General features: G+C 46.4%; 1 protein-coding gene across 1 annotated transcript in view; it reads right to left on the bottom strand.

The window, feature by feature from the left end:
• Positions 1-7,659: 7,659 nt before the first annotated feature.
• The window catches only part of ubtd2 (ubiquitin domain containing 2), a 55,712-nt gene continuing 44,963 nt past the window's right edge, over positions 7,660-18,408 (bottom strand). The window contains exon 3 of the mRNA XM_084177527.1: positions 7,660-9,735. Within this exon, the coding sequence (XP_084033653.1) occupies positions 9,272-9,735 (464 nt within the window). The 3' untranslated portion in view covers positions 7,660-9,271. The remainder of the gene's footprint in view (positions 9,736-18,408) is intronic.

Below are 18,408 nucleotides of genomic sequence, written 5' to 3'. Positions count from 1 at the left end.
CTGGCAGACAGAAAAACAAGAGTACTTTAAGTTAATGTCTATTGATATGTATTGTATCTAAATGTTAATGATGTTCTCCTGAACCAGACAAAGTTAAATATGCTTCAATCAATAGGCCATACTGTAGTAGTATGTCATATCTTACCTTGATAATGAGATATGAGCGGAGTGTGCTCCTGGCTGGATTGTAGTATTGTCATGTCGACCCAGCCAGTATTTATATCTCAGCGGAACAGAAGTGAAGCCTGCCAGGTTAGAGGAACTGATCACCTATCAGTGTTTATAAATGACATTCAGGGTTTGAGAATGTGTGGTCAGTTAAGGTAAGAACTAGACTGCTGAATGGAAGGCCTTATTTTTGGGATTTCTGTGGTTTGGTGACTGATGTCACTACCTAAGAGCAATCCAGTCATCAGCCAGTGACCTGGTCACAAGTCCTGTGGCAGCAGCGGTATGGGTTAACTCATTCCCACTTTGGTCTAAGTTGGACAGGAGAGCATTGTGATGTGTGGTTTGGGTTCCATATGGTTCTTCAGTAGGAAACGCGTGTGTACTCTCAAATCCCCTAAATAAAGTTCACTAGAGCAGGATTCAGGAAGCATGTGCTTTTTTATTTATGCATGATTGCATGAGCTGTCCTTCCTTATGATGAAAAAAATATTTCTTGAGGGAAATGTGCTTTGTCAGCACATACAAAACTCTATTGACCTCTGCTCTGCTATACAGTACTGTAGTGTGAATAAATCATCCCAAGATCCCACACAAGTTTCTCTTTCTGAAGGGGCATGACTTGGTTCTTACTGTGGGCTACATCCATGGGCTACATCCATAGGCTACATCCATGGGCTACATCCATGGGCTACATCCATGGGCTACATCCATAGGCTACATCCATGGGCTACATCCATGGGCTACATCCATGGGCTACATCCATGGGCTACATCCATAGGCTACATCCATGGGCTACATCCATGGGCTACATCCATGGGCTACATCCTAGCTGTGCTACATCACACAACAAGTCAGGTTTGCACCCAGACTTAAGAGAACATTTGTGTGAATTGAGGTTAGGACAGCAACTCAGGACGTAGAACACTGAGACTAAAGAGGACAAAGAGACTAAGGGAAACTGGAAATGGGTGGGTTGAGGTGAGAGTCATGTGCCTACCTAGTATCTACCTACGCTTGAGTCGTGTCGCCTGCAATAGGGAACTTTGTCTTTGTGTAGGGGGTTCCTAGATGTGTTTTTTAATAGCTATACATAGTCCATTTGTAAGTATACACACAGGTAAGAATCCATAGATTGTGAGGTAAAGAGACTAAACAGTCGATCAGCTGCATAGTGAACACTCCAGTTTGAGAAGGAGTGTGAAAGTAGATTGCCCTTCAGGGGTTTTACTGTACCACAAGTGGAAACCATCAGTACTATTTTCAGGGATTTCCACAAAATGAATTGGCCTTTAATATATTTAGCCACATGCTTGATGGAGCAGGAATCAAATCCACATTACCACACAGTTCCACTTCAGTTCCCCCTCATCTATCAAACTCTTTAGTCAAACAGCTCTCACATACAGTGAGGGGAAAAAAGTATTTGATCCCCTGCTGATTTTGTACGTTTGCCCACTGACAAACACATGATCAGTCTATAATTTTAATGGTAGGTTTATTTGAACAGTGAGAGACAGAATAACAACAAAAAAATCAAGAAAAACGCATTTCAAAAATGTTATAAATTGATTTGCATTTTAATGAGGGAAATAAGTATTTGACCCCTCTGCAAAACAAAATCCTTGTTGGCAATCACAGAGGTCAGACGTTTCTTGAAGTTGGCCACCAGGTTTGCACACATCTCAGGAGGGATTTTGTTCCACTCCTCTTTGCAGATCTTCTCCAAGTCATTAAGGTTTCGAGGCTGACGTTTGGCAACTCGAACCTTCAGCTCCCTCCACAGATTTTCTATGGGATTAAGGTCTGGAGACTGGCTAGGCCACTCCAGGACCTTAATGTGCTTCTTCTTGAGCCACTCCTTTGTTGCCTTGGTCGTTTGTTTTGGGTCATTGTCATGCTGGAATACCCATCTACGACCTATTTTCAATGCCCTGGCTGAGGGAAGGAGGTTCTCACCCAAGATTTGACGGTACATGGCCCCGTCCTGTCCCCTTAGCAGAAAAACACCCCCAAAGCATAATGTTTCCACGTCCATGTTTGACGGTGGGGATGGTGTTCTTGGGGTCATAGGCAGCATTCCTCCTCCTCCAAACACGGCGAGTTGAGTTGATGCCAAAGAGCTCGATTTTGGTCTCATCTGACCACAACACTTTCACCCAGTTCTCCTCTGAATCATTCAGATGTTCATTGGCAAACTTCAGATGGCCCTGTATATGTGCTTTCTTTTGCAGGATTTCAGTCCTTCACGTCGTAGTGTGTTACCAATTGTTTTCTTGGTGACTATGGTCACAGCTGCCTTGAGATCATTGACAAGATCCTCCCGTGTAGTTCTGGGCTGATTCCTCACCGTTCTCATGATCATTGCAACTCCACGAGGTGAGATCTTGCATGGAGCCCCAGGCCGAGGGAGATTGACAGTTCTTTTGTGTTTCTTCCATTTGCGAATGATCGCACCAACTGTTGTCACCTTCTCACCAAGCTGCTTGGCGATGGTCTTGTAGCCCATTCCAGCCTTGTGTAGGTCTACAATCTTGTCCCTGACATCCTTGGAGAGCTCTTTGGTCTTGGCCATGGTGGAGAGTTTGGAATCTGATTGATTGATTGCTTCTGTGGACAGATGTCTTTTATACATATAACAAGCAGTGATTAGGAGCACTCCCTTTAAGAGTGTGCTCCTAATATCAGCTCGTTACCTGTATAAAAGACACCTGGGAGCCAGAAATCTTTCTGATTGAGAGGGTGTCAAATACTTATTTCCCTCATTAAAATGTAAATCAATTTATAACATTTTTGACACTCGTTTTTCTGGATTTTTTTGTTGTTATTCTGTCGCTCACTGTTCAAATAAACCTACCATTCAAATGATAGACTGATCATTTCTTTGTCAGTGGACAAACGTACAAAATCAGCAGGGGATCAAATACTTTTTTCCCTCACTGTAGGTTACCTCAGCACGGGACACTGGTTAGAAAATATTCCACATCCACACTGATAATATCTAAAAGATGTTAATTCAAGGTTTTCTTCAATTTAAACACTCTTTTGTGTGATTTATTTTTTTGAATATCTTATCCAGAGACATTCAGTCACCCATTTAGAGTCTAATTAACATAATCAGAGTTTATGTTTTTACAGTAAAGACCCCTGACAAATCAAATCGTGATTGTTTTATAAAACAAGCTGGGGAATTAATCTCACTCTGTGCTTTCTTTGACTCCTCCATTTTGGCTCCATTAGGAACCATTCGGATGCAGGGTAGAGATCAGTAGCAGCAGCAGCATCCTCCCCCAGATGAGATGGCCTACTAATTAGCCTTGTTTTAGCATGTTGATTAGATATGGCATCCGTTTACAGAGGAACGGATTATGCCATCAGACTAATTGCAAGGGAGAGGCGAGCTGAGAGCATTATAGTCTTTCCCAATGACTTCCTCTGAGGTGTCGCTGTAGCTGTCGGAGTGCCTCTCTCAATGTCATACACTCCAATTACACACGGGAAACTGTTGAGCATGAAAAACTGAGCTGTGTTGCAGTTCTTGACACATTCAACCCGGTGCCTCTGGCACCTACTACCATACCAGTGGAGGCTGCTGAGGGGAGGGACGGCTCATAATAATAGCTGGAACGGAGCGAATGGAATGACATCAAACACCTGGAAACCATGGAAACCATGTGTTTGTTGTATCTGATACCATTCCACCTATTCCGCTCCAGCCATTACCATGAGCCCGTCCTCCCTAATTAAGGTGCCACCAACCTCCTGTGTACCATATCCTGTTCAACGGCACTTACATCTTTTGACTTGCCCATTCACCCTCTGAATGTCACACATACACAATCCATGTCTCAATTGTCTCAAGGCTTAAAAATCCTTCTTTAACCTGTCTCCTCCCCTTCATCTACACCGATTGAAGTGGATTTAACCTGGATTCACCTGGTCAGTTTATGTCATGGAAGGAGCAGGTGATCCTAATGTTTTGTGCACTCAGTGTAAGTACGTACCAATAATTTATATATACACTAAATGACTAACAGGGGGCGCTGTTTTGAAGCCACCACGCCTCCATCTTGGCACTCCCCTGGAAGCTATAGAAATGCATTTTTTAAAGTGTATATATTTTTTTCCTTAAATCGAAAGTTCTAATGCTACTGTTCCCACCACAACAACAAAAAATACTTAAATACATGTCATTTTTTCCTTGAGACATTTAATTGAAATACTGTAGAATTACATTCATTCCTATGGGGGACTGCTCCTACTGGGGATTGCCAATATGGCCGACCAGTGGCTTCAAAGCCTCTCAATGGCCAATACATAGCATCAGCAATCCAGGGTTTATTTATAGCACATCATTGGTACGTACCAGTACAATGTGAGAAAAAAAAAATCATTGATGAGAACAAACTTCCAACAATAACTTTAAAAATATTTTAATAAGTAACATCCTTGCATTTCATGAACTAACACTCACACTTTTTCCCCTACTAGCACTGACTTTGCTGATAGCTACTTTATTGAGGAAAAATTTACTTACTATGTCCCACCTAGCTATCTTAAGGTGAATGCACTCAGTAGCTCTGGATAAGAGTTAAATTACTAAAATGTAAATGTAATATCAGAGCATCTTCTCTGGTTTTCCCTCCACCAATACATCATACCAGGCTTTCACATGGGCAGGGGAAATTCCTGATGCTTTTCATCTGATAAATAATAGGATGTATTTAAAGTATGAAAATATTAAGAGGGCAGGGGTTCACAAGTTAAACAACTGATCATTTATGGCTCACAGCAGAGTTCCTCTTGCATGAAATTACTGACCTTATTACTGTAAATGGTCAAAGATAAGCCAGTTAGATTTGTAAACAGTTTGGTGTAGTCTCCTGTTTAAACCTCTTTTAAAACCAGGATTACAGTGCATTCGGAAAGTATTCAGACCCCTTGACTTTTTCCACAATTTGTTACGCTACAGCCTTATTCTGAAATTGATTAAATAGTCCCCCCCCCCCCTCATCAATCTACACATAATAACCCATAATGACAAAGTAAAAACAGGTTTTGTGAACATTTTGCCAAAAATAAATAAAAAATAAACGGAAATATCACATTTACGTAAGTATTCAGACCCTTTACTCAGTACTTTGTTAAAGCACCTTTGGAAGAGATTACAGCCTCGTGTATTCTTGGGTATGATGCTACAACCTTGGCACACCTGTATTTGGGGAGTTACTCCCATTCTTCTCTGCAGATCCTCTCAAACTCTGTCAGGTTGGATGGGGAGCGTCGCTGCACAGCTATTTTCAGGTCTCTCCAGAGATGTTAGATCAGGTTCAAGTCTGGGTTCTGGCAGGGCCACTCAAGGACATTCAGAGACTTGTTCCAAAGCCACTCCTACGTTGTCTTGGCTGTGTGCTTAGGGTCGTTGTCCTGTTGGAAGGTGAACCTTCACCCCAGTCTGAGGTCCTGAGCGCTCTGGAGCAGGTTTTCATCAAGGATCTCTCTGTACTTCGCTCTGTTCATCAAACCTGACTAGTCTCCCAGTCCCTACCGCTGAAAAACATCCCCACAGCATGATGCTGCCACCACCATGCTTCACCATAGAGATGGTGCCAGGTTTCCTCCAGACATGACGCTTGGCATTCAGGCCAAAGAGTTCAATCTTGGTTTCATCAGACCAGAGAATCTTGTTTCTCATGGTCTGAGAGTCCTTTAGCTGCCTTTTGGCAAACTCCAAGCAGGCTGTCATGTGCCTTTTACTGAGGAGTGGCTTCCGTCTGGCCACTCTACCATAAAGGCCTGATTGGTGGAGTGCTGCAGAGATGGTTGTCCTTCTGGAAGGTTCTCCCATCTCCACAAAGGAACTCTGGAGCTCTGTCAGAGTGACCATCGGGTTCTTGCTCACCTCCCTGACCAAGGCCCTTCTCCCCCGATTGCTCAGTTTGGCCGGGCCAGCTCTAGGAAGAGTCTTGGTGGTTCCAAACTTCTTCAGTTTAAGAATGATGGAGGCCACTGTGTTCTTGGTAGAGCACGGCGCTTGCAACGCAAGGGTTGTGGGTTTGTTTCCCACGGGGGGCCAGTATGAAAAATGTATGCACTCACTAATTGTATGTCACTCTGGATAAGAGCTTCTGCTAAATGACTAAAATGTCAATTGGATCACTAAAATGTAAAATGTTGGTACCCTTCCCCTCGACAGAATCCTGTCTCGGAGCTCTACGGACAATTCCTTCGACCTCATGGCTTGGTTTTTGCTCTGACATGCACTGTCGACTGTGGGACCTTATATAAACAGGTGTGTGCCTTTCCAAATCATGTCCAATCAATTTAATTGACCACAGGTGGACACCAATCAAGTTGTAGAAACATCTTAAGGATGATCAATGGAAACAGGATGGACCTGAGGTCAATTTAGAGTCTCATAGCTAAGGGTCTGAATTTTTATTTAATTTTTATACATTTGCAAACATTTCTAAAAACCTGTTTTCACTTTGTCATTATGGGGCACTGTGTGTAGATTAATGAGGATTAAAAAAAAAATCCATTTTAGAATAAGGCTGTAACGTAACAAAATGTGGAAAAAGGGGTTTGAATACTTTCTGAATGGACTGTAGGTCCACAGGCAGACTCATGAACAGGAGAGTGGCTGGTGGCTTGCGTGCCAAGGGTGTCCAGGCTAATGCGTAAACATGCAGAATATTTAGTCTTCCCAACATGGACAAAAGGTCCATCTCTCTCTACGGTGATGCAATAAAGTGATTTACTCTCTCCGTCAGCAGATGAAAGGAAATATGGAACTACGCTCACAAAGCTGCTTCCCTGTTTTTCATTGTCTTTCCAAAGGGTGGAAACCCCACGAAGGAAGTGGAGAGCACATGTCTTCCTCCACAGCTGCAGACTAGGGTCAACATCCTGTAAACCCACAACAACACAATGCCAGTGTGCTCTGACTCTGAACCTCAATCAGGGTCGTGATCAGTAGGTACAAAACAGGAGGTGCCTTCTGAGCATGACCCTGTTGTTCTTCACACCTATGTGGTATAGAATCTATAGCTATATTCACAGGAAGTAGGGGTGCTGCAGAACCCTCTGAAAAATCACAATAAAAAAAGATACAGTATATTATTTCAAAAAATATACAGATATATAGATTTTTTTTTTTTTTACAAAAGCAGTGCACTGGGCCTTTAATAGTCCTGTATTAGCGGATATATCTGTCTACAGCGCCAGCGCGTGAAAAATATTTGTTTACAGCATCACCAAACTACTTCCCAACTTCTATGGTAATCAACGTGTTTTGAAAAGTGTACAGTAACCTCTGTATTGGATAGGTCATATCATAGGGAAGCTAGAATTCTGTTTCCCAAGTAGTCTAGTTGGGTATGTCAAACATCAGTCATTCCATTTAGTTCTGCTTTTACCTTCTAATTGAAACCCCAGCGGCCCTTCTACTCCCAAGAACTGATCCAATTAAATGAGAGAGACACAGAAATTGCGGAGTACAAATGTTGGTCAATTTAATTAAAAAACATTATATTTCATCAAAATATGCAACTGGGTTTCTGAAATTCATTTTTCATGAATACGTCTTGATGTGACTTAAAAACACACTCATACACACAAAGAGAGGCAGAAGAATGAACTCAGTCCGAACAGCTACTGGAGTAAAGGACAAGACGTCTGGTGTGACTTAGTCTGTCCACAGTACAACCCCTAGAGACCGGCTAAGGTTGTAATCCCTTCTAAGTAAGTAAGGTCTGACTCTTGTCACCAGAAGATATTGTACACATGAACACTCTTTCTCTCTACACCCTCTCAAACATGCATTACACTGTCTCTCTCTCTCTCTCTGTCTCTCTCTCACTCTCTGTCTCTCTCTCTCTCTCTCTCTCGCTCTCTCTCTCACAAGCGCGCACACACACAAATGATTACGCAATGCTAAATACATTGCTCTGATAAGTATCTTAAAGTACAGTGAAGCAGAATTTCTAAACACAGTGCCATTAAAAACTTTGCAATGACACTTCATCCCAGCATATTCAGTTTGTACAACATTGTAGTTTTTTAAGTTCTGCACCGGTAATAAGTGGAAACCTCCTGTATTTCATCTCAAGCTAATATCAGGTACGGACAGACAACAGGAGAGTGAGAGTGTCACGTTTACATGATGGGATGTTTACTGGGGAATGAGAAGGGAACTAATCCGACGCAGTGACGGCCTACTAACTTCGCAAACCAAGATCAGAACTAAAAGGTCCAGAGGATTCATCTTCATGTCAGACCTGCTCTCTTTAGGACGAGTTGACTGGCGGAGCTACATGGAATGTCTGCTACAGGTAGGGTGCATAACAAACAAAGCAATAGAAGGACTGACAGCTGGATGACTAGAAGCTACAGAGGAGATGGAGAGCAGGCAGGCAGGTAGGGGGGTTCTGGAACATGGGCCCAGTCCTCGCAATCAACAGAATCCTCCTTGACAAAGAGAGACAAGGACTCAAAGTAACAGCAGTGAAATCAAAACAAGAGCAGAAACATCACAAAATGAACAAGTCGTTACTGTATATTCTTATAGTTTCCTCAGATCTTATTTTTTTGTGGTTCAGTTTCCACTAAAAACAAGACAAGTTTTTTAAAATAGTTTTTGTAAAAGGTTGATTTGTTAAAAGCCAGGTTAGCAGGTGGTCCTGTCCTGTGGTGGAGTCTCTTCCTGCTCCTGGTTGGTTGTCTTCAGTCGCGGAGGCGGAGCCCTCCTGCTCCGGCTGAGACACAGACACGCCCCTGCTGCTATCCCAGCATGCCTTGCAGAAACACCTCCCTGTTCCGTCGAGGAGGGAGGGGAAGAAAGATGGAGGCACACAGCTTAACAAACCCTCACACAACTCTAAACAAACACTTTAAATGACCATCCAGTTCGGCTTGCCTTGGTTCTCCAGACCTGCTCCACAGACCTGCTCCTTCATCTGCTCAGATCTGCTTCACACACACGTGTCTGCCTCGCAAACCATCTCCCTCAACACCTCCCCCCAAAATCTCCATTTGTCACAAGCTGGTCCTCCCTTGGTGGTCTCTAGTCTCCTGCATGCGTGCCCTCTCCGAGTGCCAGGCGCTAGTTCTCTACGGGCGTGGGGTCCTGGGGCAGCGTGGCGGGCGCGGGTGTGATTGGTGTAGGGGCGGGTGGTGCCTGGGTGGGCAGGGGGGCAGGCGGCTGGCTGATGATCACCTGCACCACGTAGTCCCTGGAGATCTTCAGCTCCTCCAGCTTCATCTTGTCTGTGAGTGGCCGGCCCGAGAAGAACCAGCGCTGGGTGGCCGCCGCCACGCCCTCCACCACCTGCAGCCGCCGCTTCATGTGCCGCACCGTGTCCGTGGTCCTCACCGCCAGGCGCAGGTCCCGACCCGTGGACAGGCGTAGGCGCAGCTGACACTCCTGACCCTCGCTGGGGGGCGGCTCGCTGACCTCCAGGCTCTCCAGGTCACTCTTCTCCTCGATCATGTTGACGGGTGGGGACAGGCAGTAGACTGGCAGCTGGTAGCGGTTCCCCAGCTCGTCATAGCACTCCGTCAGCGCGCCTGCAGGGACACACACAGAGGGATGGACAGGGGGATGGACAGGGGGACGGACAGGGGGACGGACAGGGGGACGGACAGGGGGACGGACAGGGGGACAGAGGAACAGAGGGGCAAAGTCAGTCACTAAACAAGGCAGACCAATGACGTCTGGTTATTCACTCAGTCTGACCTTCTAGTCAGTTCAAAATCATTCCCCAATATTCCGGTCTGTGAATGAGGTCTTCACATCAACTCTGCTTGATGACTTTCTAGTGATTGCATTTCTAGTGAAATGACTTTGCTCTGACTCTCAATCTCTCTCTCTGCTCTTATTTCTAGATACATCCTGCCATATTGGTGTTTTATATGTTCATCTTGATGGAACGTTGGCCAGGTGGATGAATGTGACAGAGTGAACCAGTGGAAGAGTATACAGTCTAAACAGACAGGCAGCCTCCCCTCAGTCAGCTGGTGTAGTGAATGACACTGGGGCTGCTCCTCCTTGTGAATGGCCTGTCATGGGAAACCACAGTGGAGAGAGAGAGTAGAAGAGGGAGAATATATAGAGAGAAGGAGAGATAGAATAGAGAGAGAGAGAAGGAGAGATATAATATAGAGAGAATGAGAGATAGAATAGAGAGAGATAAGGAGAGATAGAATATAGAGAGGAGAGAGATAGAGAGAGAGAGAGAGAGAGAGAGAGAGAGAGGAGAGAGAGAGAGAGAGAGAGGAGAGAGAGAGAGATAGTAGAACATGAAGGAGGATGTTTCACTGACCTATGACAGACTTGTCATTGACTCATCTCTACTTTTTATTTCTGTGGAATTCAGGAAGAATGATTGCATAGCTCACTCTCTCACTCTCTCTCTCTCTCTCTCTCTCTCTCATACTGTGTGTTTGTCACACACATCTGTTTCACCACAACACAACGACTCTGTGGTTTCACTGTCTGTCTGACGTTGACACAGACAGTTAATGTGTGGAACTTTTGAAAGTTTCTTCAAGTGCAGTCGCAAAAACCATCAAGCGCTATGATGAAACTGGCTCTCATGAGGACCGCCACAGGAATGGAAGACCCAGAGTTACCTCTGCTGCAGAGGATAAGTTCATTAGCGTTACCAGCCTCAGATTGCAGCCCAAATAAATGCTTTATAGAGTTGAAGTAACAGACACATCTCAACATCAACTGTTCAGAGGAGACTGTGTGAATCAGGCCTTCATTGTCAAATTGCTGCAAAGAAACCACTACTAAAGGACACCAATAATAAGAAGAGACTTGCTTGGGCCAAGAAACACGAGCAATGGACATTAGACCTGTGGAAATCTGTCCTTTGGTCTGATGAGTCCAAATTTGAGATTTTTGGTTCCAACCGCAGTGTCTTTGTGAGACGCAGAGTAGGTGAACGGATGATCTCCCCATGTGTATTTCCCACCATAAAGCATGGAGGAGGAGGTGTTATGGTGTGGGGGTGCTTTGCTGGTGACACTGTCATTGATTTATTTAGAATTCAAGGCACACTTAACCAGCATGGCTACCACAGCATTCTGCAGCGATACACCATCCCATCTAGTTTGCGCTTAGTGGGACTATCATTTGTTTTTCAACAGGACAATGACCCAAAACACACCTCCAGGCTGTGTAAGGGCTATTTGACCAAGAAGGAGAGCGATGGAGTGCTGCATCAAATGACCTGGCCTCCACAATCACCCGACCTCAACCCAATTGAGATGGTTTGGGATGAGTTGGACCGCAGAGTGAAGGAAAAGCAGCCAACAAGTGCTCAGCATATGTGGGAACTCCTTCAAGACTAATGGAAAAGCATTCCAGGTGAAGCTGGTTGAGAGAATGCCAAGCTGTTATCAAGGCAAAGGGTGGCTACTTTGAAGAATCTAAAATCTAAAATATATTTAGATTTGTTTAACACTTTTTGGTTACTACATGATTCCATATGTGTTATTTCATAGTTTTGATGTCTTCACTATTATTCTACAATGTAGAAAATAGTAAAAATAAATACAAATCCTTGAATGAGTAGGTGTGCCCAAACTTTTGACTGGTACTGTACGTGTCCCAGTCATAAAGGCCAGTCCTGTACGTGTCCCAGTCATAAAGGCCAGTCCTGTACGTGTCCCAGTCATAAAGGCCAGTCCTGTACGTGTCCCAGTCATAAAGGCCAGTCCTGTACGTGTCCAGGCCCATAAATGTCAACAACCAGGAGGGGGAAATCAATCATTTCCAGACCCAGGGACATGTACTAGTCTGTGGCGACCTAAATGCCAGAACTGGACAAGAACCTGACACCCTCAGCACACAGGGGGACAAACACCTACCTGGAGGTGACAGCAATCCCTCCCCCATATGCCCTCCTAGGCACAATTACGACAACATAACCAACAAAAACGGGTCACAACTTCTGCAGCCCTGTTGCACACTGGGTATGTACATAGCCAATGGTAGGCTTCGAGGGGACTCCTATGGTAGATACACCTATAGCTCATCTCTTGGCAGTAGTACTGTAGACTACTTTATCACTGACCTCAACCCAGAGTCTCTCAGAGCGTTCACAGTCAGCCCACTGACACCCCTATCAGACCACAGCAAAATCACAGTCTACTTGAACAGAGCAATACTCAATCATGAGGCATCAAAGCCAAAGGAACTGAATAATATTAAGAAATGCTATAGATGGAAGGAAAGTAGTGTCGAAACCTACCAAAAAACAATTAGGCAATAACAAATTCAATCCCTTTTAGACAACTTCCTGGACATAACGTTCCACTGTAACAGTGAAGGTGTAAACTTGGCAGTAGAAAACCTAAACAGTATATTTGACCTCTCAGCTTCCCTATCAAATCTAAAAATCTCTAACAGAAAACCAAAGAAAAGTAATAACAGTGATAAATGGTTTGATGAAGAATGCAAAAACCTAAGAAAGAAATTGAGAAACCTATCCAACCAAAAACATAGAGACCCAGAAAACCTGAGCCTACGCCTTCACTATGGTGAATCACTAAAACAATACAGAAATACACTACGGAAAAAGAAGGAACAGCATGTCAGAAATCAGCTCAATGTAATTGAAGAATCCATAGACTCTAACCACTACTGGGAAAATTGGAAAACACTAAACAAACAACAACACAGAGCTACAGTTGAAGTCGGAAGTTTACATACACTTTTGGCAAGTCGGTTAGGACATCTACTTTGTGCATGACACAAGTAACTTTTCCAACAATTGTTTACAGACAGATTATTTCACTTATAATTCACTGTATCACAATTCCAGTGGGTCAGATGTTTACATACACTAAGTTGACTGTGCCTTTAAACAGCTTGGAAAATTCCAGAAAATGATGTCATGGCTTTAGAAGCTTCTGATAGGCTAATTGACATCATTTTAGTCAATTGGAGGTGTACCTGTGGATGTATTTCAAGGCCTACCTTCAAACTCACTGCCTCTTTGCTTGACATCATGGGAAAATCAAAAGAAATCAGCCAAGACCTCAGAAAAAAAATGGTAGACCTCCACAAGTCTGGTTCATCCTTGGGAGCAATTTCCAAATGCCTGAAGGTACCACGTTCATCTGTACAAACAATAGTACGCAAGTATAAACACCATGGGACCACGCAGCCGTCATACTGCTCAGGAAGGAGACGTGTTCTGTCTCCTAGAGATGAACGTACTTTGGTGCGAAAAGTGCAAATCAATCCCAGAACAACAGCAAAGGACCTTGTGAAGATGCTGGAGGAAACAGGTACAAAAGTATCTATATCCACAGTAAAACGAGTTCTATATCTACATAACCTGAAAGGCCGCTCAGCAAGGAAGAAGCCACTACTCCAAAACGCCATAAAAAAGCCAGACCACGGTTTGCAACTGCACGTGGGGACAAAGATCGTACTTTTTGGAGAAATGTCCTCTGGTCTGATGAAACAAAAATAGAACTGTTTGGCCATAATGAACATCGTTATGTTTGGAGGAAAAAGGGGGTCGCTTGCAAGCCGAAGAACACCATCCCAACCGTGAAGCACGGGGGTGGCAGCATCATGCTGTGGGGGTGCTTTGCTGCAGGAGAGACTGGTGCACTTCACAAAATAGATGGCATCATGAGGAAGGAAAATTATGTGGATATATTGAAGCAACATCTCAAGACATCAGTCAGGAAGTTAAAGCTTGGTCAAAAATGGGTCTTCCAAATGGACAATGACCCCAAGCATACTTCCGAAGTTGTGGCAAAAAGGCTTAAATACAACAAAGTCAAGGTATTGGAGTGGCCATCACAAAGCCCTGACCTCAATCCTATAGAAAATGTGTGGGCAGAACTGAAAAAGCGTGTGCGAGCAAGGAGGCCTACAAACCTGACTCAGTTACACCAGCTCTGTCAAGAGGAATGGGCCAAAATTCACCCAACTTATTGTGGGAAGCTTGTGGAAGGCTACCCGAAACGTTTGACCCAAGATAAACAATTTAAAGGCAATGCTACCAAATACTAATTCAGTGTATGTAAACTTCTGACCCACTGGGAATGTGATGAAATAAATAAAAGCTGAAAGAAATAATTCTCTCTACTATTATTCTGACATTTCACCTTCTTAAAATAAAGTGGTGATCCTAACTGACCTAAAACAGGGAATTTTTACTAGGATTAAATGTCAGGAATTGTGAAAAACTGAGTTTAAATGTATTTGGCTAAGGCGTAGGTAAACATCCGACTTCAACTGTAAATCAGCATGTTGTTTTTGCAACGGTATCTTCTAAATCAAAGAGGAATACGCAAAGCATGAATATGTTAGCTACATGAAGTAGCTAAGAGACAACATTCAATAACTCCTCCCTGGCATTTTCATTCGTTGTCATGTCAGACACTGTATTCAAAGTGCCCACTATTATCTTCTAACTATAGAATTAGAATAATCATTCTATTTCCATGATTCCAAGAGTTCACCCAAGCGTTCTGCTCTAAATCACAAGTCAAATCGCAACATTTGCCGGGCCGGGTGGGCATTCCGCCTCGGAGGCGGATCCTGGTCTGGTCTGGACCTCGGCGCGCTGCTTCCCCTCTCCTTCCTCCCACGACGTACCAAGCCCTGTCTGGACCCTGGTGTGGGAGACCCCGAACCTGGAGAGGGGCTGACGTCTGGGTCTGGACTGGAACCGCTGACTGGAGCTGGACCCGACGACGGTGGATCGAACTGCTCTGGCTCCGGAGTGGAACCGCTGACCGGAGCTGGATCAGACACCGGTGGAGCGGACTGCTCTGGCTCCGGAGTGGAGCGTCTGACCGGAGCTGGACTAGACCCCGGTGGAGCGGATTGCTCTGGCTCCGGAGTGGAGCAGCTGACCGGTGCCGGACCAGGCACCGGTGGAACAGGCACGGGCCGTGCCGGACTGGACACACGCACCACTGGCTTGGTGCGGGGAGCAAGAACGGGCCGGACCGGGCTGACGACGCGCACCACTGGCTTGGTGCGGGGAGCAGGAACGGGCCGTACCGGACTGGCGACGCGCACCACTGGCCTGGTGCGGGGAGCAGGAACAGGCCGGGCCGGGCTGGCGACGCGCACCACTGGTTTGGTGCGAGGGACAGGAACAGGCCGGACCGGGCTGGCGACGCGCACCACTGGCTTGGTGCGAGGGGCAGGAACAGGCCGGACCGGGCTGGCGACGCGCACCACTGGCTTGGTGCGAGGGACAGGAACAGGCCGGACCGGGCTGGCGACGCGCACCACTGGCTTGGTGCGAGGGGCAGGAACAGGCCGGACCGGGCTGGCGACGCGCACCACTGGCTTGGTGCGAGGGACAGGAACAGGCCGGACCGGGCTGGCGACGCGCACCACTGGCTTGGTGCGAGGGACAGGAACAGACCGGACCGGGCTGGCGACGCGCACCACTGGCTTGGTGCGAGGGACAGGAACAGGCCGGACCGGGCTGGCGACGCACACCACTGGCTTAGTGCGGGGAGCAGGAACGGGCCGGACCGTACTGGGAACACACACCGCTGGCTTAGTGCGGGGAGCAGGAACGGGTCGGGCCGTACTGGGAACACGCACCACTGGCTTAGTGCGGGGAGCAGGAACGGGCCGGACCGTACTGGGAACACACACCACTGGCCTTGTGCGGGAAGCAGGAATGGGTCGGGCCGTACTGGGAACACGCACCACTGGCTTAGTGCGGGGATCAGGAACGGGCCGGACCGGACTGGCGACACGCACCACTTGCTTGGTGCGAGGAGCGTGACTGGGTTCCCTTATAAACCCCCGCTCCTTCTGCTGCCTAACCAGCTCCTCTCGCTGTGCCTCTACACTCTCCTTCTCCCTTATAGCCTCCTGTAGCTCCTCCCTCTGACCAAATAACTCCTGCTCCCTCTGGACCAATAGCCCCCGTAACCTGGTGGCCTCCTCTCCTAACCTGCAGAATCGCCCTGTCGCTGCCTCCTGCTGCCTCGTCGTCCACACCGTGTGCCCCCCCCAAAATGTTTCTTGGGGTTGCCTCTCGGGTCTCCGTCGTCGGCACTGTTGGCGCCGTTCGTGTTGCCGCTGCTCCTCTCTATATCGCGCCTCCACTGTCTCCTCCCAAGGACGGCGATCCATCCCGGCCTGAATCTCCTCCCAAGTCCAGGACCCCTTCCCGTCCAGGATCTCCTCCCAGGTCCAGGCTGACTGCTCCTGGACACGCTGCTTGGTCCTATTTTGGTGGGATCTTCTGTCACGATTGTTCATGAACGAGAAGGACCAAGGCGCAGCGTGATATGCATTCATATTTATTTACGTACTGAACACACGACAAAACAACAAACGAAACGTGAAGTCCAAGGTAGCATACAAACAACATACCTTTATGGAACAAGATCCCACAACTAACAGGTGCCAAAAGGCTGCCTAAGTATGGTCCCCAATCAGAGACAACGAGCGACAGCTGCCTCTGATTGGGAACCACACAGGCCAACATAGATCTAGACACACTAGAATCTAACAGACAATCAACATAGCCAAACACAACACAGAAAATACACACCCTGACTCAACAAATACAAGTCCCTTGAGTCAGGGCGTGACATGGTGCTGTAGTGAGGGGACTGTTTCTGGTGCTGCAGTGAGGGGACTGTTTCTGGTGCTGTAGTGAGGGGACTGTTTCTGGTGCTGTAGTGAGGGGACTGTTTCTGGTGCTGTAGTGAGGGGACTGTTTCTGGTGCTGTAGTGAGGGGACTGTTTCTGGTGCTGTAGTGAGGGGACTGTTTCTGGTGCTGTAGTGAGGGGACTGTTTCTGGTGCTGTAGTGAGGGGACTGTTTCTGGTGCTGTAGTGAGGGGACTGTTTCTGGTGCTGTAGGGTTTACTGCAGTGTAATGCTCAGTGTAGTGGGGGACTGCTATATAGGCCTACAGTGTGAATACAGGGTGCAGTAGATATCTGCTACAGTGTGAATACAGGGTGCAGTAGAGATCTGCTACAGTGTGAATACAGGGTGCAGTAGAGATCTGCTACAGTGTGAATACAGGGTGCAGTAGAGATCTGCTACAGTGTGATTACAGGGTGCAGTAGAGATCTTCTACAGTGTGATTACAGGGTGCAGTAGAGATCTGCTACAGTGTGATTACAGGGTGCAGTAGAGATCTGCTACAGTGTGAATACAGGGTGCAGTAGAGATCTGCTACAGTGTGAATACAGGGTGCAGTAGGAATCTGCTACAGTGTGAATACAGGGTGCAGTAGAGATCTGCTACAGTGTGAATACAGGGTGCAGTAGAGATCTTCTACAGTGTGAATACAGGGTGCAGTAGAGATCTTCTACAGTGTGAATACAGGGTGCAGTAGAGATCTTCTACAGTGTGATTACAGGGTGCAGTGGAGGACTGCTACAGTGTGAATACAGGGTGCAGTAGAGGACTGTTTCTAATCAGGCAGTGTTGTGGCCTCTCAGCAGGGTCCTATATTTAGCGGTAGTGGCGAGGTGATCTTTGACCCACCTGTGCTGCTGACACTTAGAAGTGGAACCCGGGAGAGATTTAACCTTTCAGCTAGAAGTTTGTATCGCTGCTATAAATACACACACACACACACACACACACACACACACACACACACACACACACAGACACATACACACCCGCCGGCCACAGGGGACACACATGAAAGAGGAGAGGCTGCCCTCCACGAGGCTGCCCTCAACAGGGGCTGTGCTCTACTCTCACATTCGGATCTCACACCGACTGCCTGACCAGGGGGAAATTCTAGCAGCCGCCAGACCACCTCACAACCTCCACCACTACTCTGCATGACTCAATAAAAAACACTATTTGTATTCTGAATGATTTGATATTAAATGTTACAGGTGAGGGGATTTAGGCCATGTTATTTTTAGTACTACATTGATTTTGATTACTACATTGTTGGGTTTAGAGCTTGCAAGAAAGGCATTTCACTGTACTAGTGCACATCACATTAAAACATGAAACTTGACTGAGTCAGAGCTTCGGGCCCAGCCCCAGAGCCCCCATAGCTCTCTTGAGATGAAGCGTAGTGTTCTGCTCATCCATTCCTCCAGGGGGCGTCAGAGAGCATGACAGCAGGGCTCTTCCTGGTTCACACCGACTGCAGTCATCAGAAAATACTGAGCCACAGCCTGAACCTGGGAACATACATGCCACTAAGCTGTCTGTCTGTCAGTCCGTCTGTCACACTGTGTGTCTGTCTGT

Source organism: Coregonus lavaretus, assembly GCF_964263955.1.
Source record: "Coregonus lavaretus genome assembly, chromosome: 15".
NCBI classification, from domain to species: Eukaryota; Metazoa; Chordata; class Actinopteri; order Salmoniformes; family Salmonidae; genus Coregonus; species Coregonus lavaretus.
This window is presented reverse-complemented; position numbering and strand designations above follow the sequence as displayed.